This window comes from Mauremys reevesii, linkage group 26 (assembly GCF_016161935.1).
Source record: "Mauremys reevesii isolate NIE-2019 linkage group 26, ASM1616193v1, whole genome shotgun sequence".
NCBI lineage: Eukaryota > Metazoa > Chordata > Testudines > Geoemydidae > Mauremys > Mauremys reevesii.
In genome coordinates this window covers 3,527,784-3,533,300 of record NC_052648.1, presented here as the reverse complement: position 1 = coordinate 3,533,300, position 5,517 = coordinate 3,527,784, and the positions used below count along the sequence as shown (strand labels likewise).

General features: G+C 57.7%; 1 protein-coding gene across 1 annotated transcript; it reads right to left on the bottom strand.

The window, feature by feature from the left end:
• Nucleotides 1-285: 285 nt before the first annotated feature.
• On the bottom strand, nt 286-4,899 carry GPX4 (glutathione peroxidase 4). The gene is made up of 7 exons (XM_039515226.1): nt 4,744-4,899; nt 3,830-3,924; nt 3,123-3,267; nt 2,244-2,395; nt 1,870-1,894; nt 1,111-1,170; nt 286-547 (listed from the first exon to the last, which is right to left on the bottom strand). Exons 1-7 carry the CDS (start codon nt 4,816-4,818, stop codon nt 515-517), a joined length of 585 nt encoding a protein of 194 aa, XP_039371160.1. The 5' UTR covers nt 4,819-4,899; the 3' UTR covers nt 286-514.
• Nucleotides 4,900-5,517: the final 618 nt, after the last annotated feature.

Sequence of the window (5,517 nt, the reverse complement as noted above, 5' to 3'; positions counted from 1 at the left end):
TGAAGGCATGGAACCAGTAGATCACCTGCAGGAACACCGCCAAAGGCTCCCTGATTGCTGTGCTTGGGGGTGGCAAAAACAAACAAAAAACCGAAGCCACTCTTGGTGGCCAGCATAAAAGTTGCCAATACAACCAGACTTTTCCCAGCGGCTGTTCTCTGGCACTGCCCAGAAGAGAGCATCCTCCCCCACAGAGATTGTATCTACTTGGAAGAGTCACTGGAGCTTCTTAGTCTGCACCATGTTACACACAGCTGCTTCCAACAGACTCAGACCAGACATTTGTCAGTTTCAGCATAAACTTTTATTGCAACAAAGCTGAGAGAGCCCAGCAACAGCCACCAGCCCCGTGAAGCCTTCTTCCCGCAGATGCACGCCAAGCTTTCGGGTCTGCCTCACCAGCAGGCTGGCTTTAAGGCAGGCCGTCATTGGGGCCGGGTGGGAAGACTCCACGGGGAGCAGGTAAGAGCCATTGCTAAGCAGAGGGAATGGTCCAGTGTCAGAGTGAACGGGTCTACAGGAAAGCAGGCAGGTCCTTCTCAATCACCTGTAGAGAAGAGGAGGGAGTCAAGTGCTGTTTCTCTGGAGGGCCTGCGGAGAGCCCCCCGCTGTCCTGTCCATGAAGGATAACTAGCCCCTGCCATCCAGAGCTCTACACCACTGACTAGGAACACCTCCCTGTGCAGCATCCCCACCAGCTGTGGACACTGCTTCTTGACTACTTGAATCCCAGCCTGCTCATTCTCACCCCTCTGCATTACACTCCTGCAGAGGGAACTCCCCACCCACTACAGGGTGAAAGGGCAGCTTAAGTTTGGTTGGCCTGTAGAGTGGAAGGAAACCCAGGAGCTCTGTTCTCTGCAGAGATGTTCAGGCTGGGGAGAAACAAGGACCTCCGCCACCGAGTCATGATGTGCATTACCCAAGTCTCCGTATGTGACTAACAGCTTCCTGCACTGCCCTTGCTATTGGCAAAGTATCTTCCTTCCCCTCCTCCCCCAAGTTTGGGCCCCCTATTAAAGCTCTGCTTTGTGACACGGCTTGGCTGTGCGGTTCCGGCAGAGCCAGCCCCCGAGGTTACGGCTTTGTGACACAGACAGGCTGACTTACATAGGGATCATCCATTGGGCTGTATCTCTTCACGACCTGGCCCTCCTTGTTAATGAGGAACTGTGGAGTTAAGAGACGAGCATGAATAATCCTGGACCCACGAGTGCTCTGCCCCACTGGACCCCACCGCTCGAGTCGTGCACAGAACACTACAGGAAATGAGCTTCAAGGCCATTAACTCCCCTGGGCAGCAGGGAGGCCATGGGTGGAGAAGCAGCTTTGGGGGCACCTGGCAAACCACTATCCCTCCCCAGGTCACTTATAAGAAGTGCAGCTCCTTTGCAGGGGGATTGAGTGCTTTGAAATCTGAGCTCATGATGTACAAGGCCTCCCACCCCAGTGCTAAAATGCAGCCACCTCTGGCATGAGGCAAGCCCTTCCTCACCACCACCACGCAACAATTCAGTGCGCAAAGCAAAGACTGATGTATCCCGCTGAAGCAGAGTGAGGTAGAATGTAATTAGCCAAGCTGGAGTCTGACCAGACACCCCTATCCCTTACAGGGTTTGATCCAGGACCCAAGTGCAAGGTCAGGGCTGCAGTTTTAGGTCTAGGAGCTATGGGGCAATGCCTGCTCAGGAGGAGTAATCTTACTAGGCTCCGCAGCCCCTGCCTCCAACACCTCTTCTGGCAGCTAAGTGTTTCTTGGAGCCTCCCAACCAACCTTGCTTAGCTCCTGGGATCTTACAGGATCTCACCACAAGTGGTCAGGCCATTTTAGAGGCTAAAAGCCCCAATGAGAAGAGAGCAGAGTCCTACCTTTGTGAAGTTCCATTTTATTGCACTAGGAAGGAGAGAGAACACCAGTGAGACAGCAGCTGTTATAAACCAGTCCCAGCATGGCTAGGAGCACCCACCCACCACAGCCCCACGCCTAACCCAACAGCCTGCTCTGCCACGACTTCCAACAGGCCCAAGCTGGGGACTGCTGTGTGACCATACAGCTCTCCAGTCCATCCACCCCACAACCTCTTCTCTCCAGTCCAGTGTGTCGCCCTGCTGCCAGCAGGGCAGGCTTAAGGCTCCTCTTTTGGTTTCATCCCAGGATTAATTTGCCCTCCCCCATTCCAATGGCACCAATGGGGCCAAGCTGTTTCTCTAATGCTACTGCTGCCTTCTGCATCTGCACTCACTTTCCCAGGGTGCCTCTTCCTTTGGGCTGATCTTTCATCCATTTCCAAAGAGGATGGGCGTTGTTCCCGTTGACCTCTATCTTACTAAACATGTCAAACTTCACCCCATAGTGCGCAACAAATTGTTTGATCTGAGACTCATCCCCAGGCTCCTAAGAAGCAAAGAGAAAGGTTACTGTGGGAAGTGAGTGGCCTTGCATCATTAGGCTCTGACTGACTACCCGGAACCCCATTCCATTTGGATGAAGCACAGTTCCAGGCTCAGATTCTGAGGGCAGGCTGTGTGTACAGTGAGGGAATGAAGTTGGGCAGGCTGGGTGATGGAGGCATGAGTGGCCTGCTTCTAGAATACCCCACTCATTGCTGGGACACAGCTGGCAGGGAGCATGGTTACTTGAATACAACTGGGCTCAGGAGATGACTGGAGCCACATGGTCCACCTGAATGCCCAGCAGAGCTACACTTCCATGTTCTAGTGCACAGTGTCTCACCCACAGCCTCTTGTGCCTCAGAGGAGCTCAGCAAGACCGGGTGCATTACACCAGCTCGGTGGCAAAAAGCCTAGTTCTTTAAGACTGAAGTGTGCACACCAGGCACCATGACCAATTTTTGGTAGAGACAAAGTGTGAATGGGCCAAGGACTAAACTGTACTCCCACTCACATGCTAGGGAGGCTGTTATTAGCTGTTTATCTGATGGTAATACTTAAAGGCTCTATACACTGGGAATATTTGCCAAGCCTGTGCTAACTACAGGGATCCTTCAGTCTCTAGGGCTGCCAAGCCAGCCCCCTTTCCTAGGGAGAAAGGGGTGCTTTTTTCCTAGAGGAACCCCCTTTTCTTAGCAGGCAGGGTGCAAGAAGGCAGAGGTGCCACACACCTGGTTTCCAAACTGGTTGCAGGGGAAGCCCAGGATGCGTAAACCCCTCTCAGCATATCTGGCGTACATATCGACAAGCTGAGTGTAGTTTACGTCAGTTTTTCCTCATTTGGATGCTACATTGGCGATGATGCAGACATACCCCCTGGGAAAGAAGCAGAGTCACTGACAGTTATCACAAGAGGGTGGGAGTTGATCTACCCCACAAAGATAAACATTGTATCTGCAGCAAGGGACCCTACCTACATAATGACCATTGCTTTTCTTCCCTGTTGTGAGGAGCCAGTTAGCAGGTTACCTCCATGCACCCCTTTCCTAGGCTCATTTGCATCAGATGTGAGTCAGATTCTCCACACCTCTTCCATGGGAATTAGTCCCATCGGGTGCAAGTCACAGACCTTCTGAACCCCACCCAGAGTCAGGCAGAGCCTGTCCATCTGGAGCCAAGCTGCCCCTGCTTAGTTCAGTTGCCTAGTGTAGTCCCTGTTGGGCACTCCTCCTCCCCAGGGCCTGGATGTGCCGCTCTCTCACCAGCGCTCCTCCCTGGGCTGCCTGTATTAACAGTTTTTTTTTTGTTGTTGTTGGCTAGTCAAGACTAGAGGAGACTGAAGTATTAATAGCCTATCTACAGGCTAGCACAATACTTGTGTTTTGGGTACCTCGCTGAGCCAGCCCGGCTCACGGCACCTGGGCTCCTCACCACTTACCTGTACTTGTCCAGGGAAACATCATGGCCATCGATGTCCTTGGCATGGAATTCATACATTGATTTGGCAGATCGCCAGTCATCCGCCTGTGCGCACTGCAAGACAGCCAGGGGCCAAGATCAGTTTCCCAACAAAGGGAGCATCCCAGTCTGGGCGCACAGAGGCCAGATCCGGAGCGTGCCAGGGCAAGGCAGCAGCCACACGCGGTTCGAACCGGCAGCCACTGACTGCCCCCAAAGCAGGGGACCGGGAGGCTCGATGCGAGCCCAGCACGAATCTCGGTTATCGGAGGAATTAACACGGGCCACAAGCGCTGCCAGGGCTCAGGAGCGGGTCTTGTGACCGTGACTCAGCGGCAGCGGATTCCCGGGGGACGAGGCCCAGCGCGGAGCCTTCCTGCCGCCGCACTGCGGCTCGGAGCGCGCCTCGGCCGAGCCCCCCCGCGGGACTCGGGGCCGGGTTAGCGCTGCTCAGGCACGAGCCCCCCCCGCCCCGACTGGGACCGGTGTCCCCTCCCGAGCGGCGCAGGAAGGAACCCAGCGAGCCTGCGCCGGGGAGCCAGGCCTGCTCGTGCCCGCCAGGGTCATGGGACCGGGGGGGGGCGCCCCGGGACCCGCCTCGCTCAGCCCCCCCCCGGTGCTGGGGCGGGAGGGGGCACAGCCCCGCCCCCATTCAGAGATGCGGGGGGCGGGGCCGGAGGCCCCTCCAGGCCTCAGCCCCGGAGCCCGCAGCACCCGGTGGGGTGGGGGCTCGGCGGCGGCCGCCCCTCAGGGCCGGGCTGGGGGAGCGGCCGAGCGGGCCCCCTCTCGGCTGGGGGGGGGGGGGGCAGGTCCGCTCTAGCCGCCCCGATGGGCGGACCACAGCGCGGGGCGGCCTGAGGGAGCGCGAGCCCGCCCCAGCCCCCCCGCACTCACCATGCTCCGGCTCAGACCCCGCGCGCCCAGCGCCCCGCACAGCAGCACCCGTCTGCCCAGGCGGCCCCAATTCATGGCAGCGGCACCCGGGCCCCGCCTCAACGGCCGGCCCAAGCCTCACCCGCCCCGCCAATCAGCGACGGGCGCCCCGCCCCCCCGGCCGCTCCGACCAATCAGCGGCCGAAGAGGGCGGCCCCGACAGAAAGCGGCCCCCGCCAGCCCCCCGCGGTCACCAATCAGGAGACGGCACAGGTTATCGCGCGCGTGTTTATCCATTGCAGTGTCCAGGGGGAGGGTAAGACCTTGGGGGAACAGCCCAGCGTGCACCTGGCGGCAGGGGGAGGGGGAGACCCAGGGTGGAACAGCCCAGAGTGCAGCAGGGAGAAGGTGCCTATGGGGCGCTGGCAGATTAGCTTGGCCCTGCCTTGTAGGATGCCGGGCCTGTCCACAGTGCAAAGTGCTCAGGGTGCGGGGGCTGTGGGAGGGTGGTTTGCAAAGCACCAGGCCGGGCATATAATAATTACAGGACTTAGCGTCACACCTTCCACCGGGGGTTGCCCCACTGTCTAATCGCATAAAGTCCAAAGCAGCGTTGGCAGCTTTCACGCCGTAAATAAACTCCCCGACTTTCACAATAAGCCAAAAATCAAGGTCATCCCATTTCAAAACAAGCCAACCCCCTAAGAACCCCAACCCTCTATGCGACTAGACCCTCCCCTCCCCCCCGGCCTGCAGTCTGGCACTGGGGTGGGCCTGCTTGTTAGGATATAGATA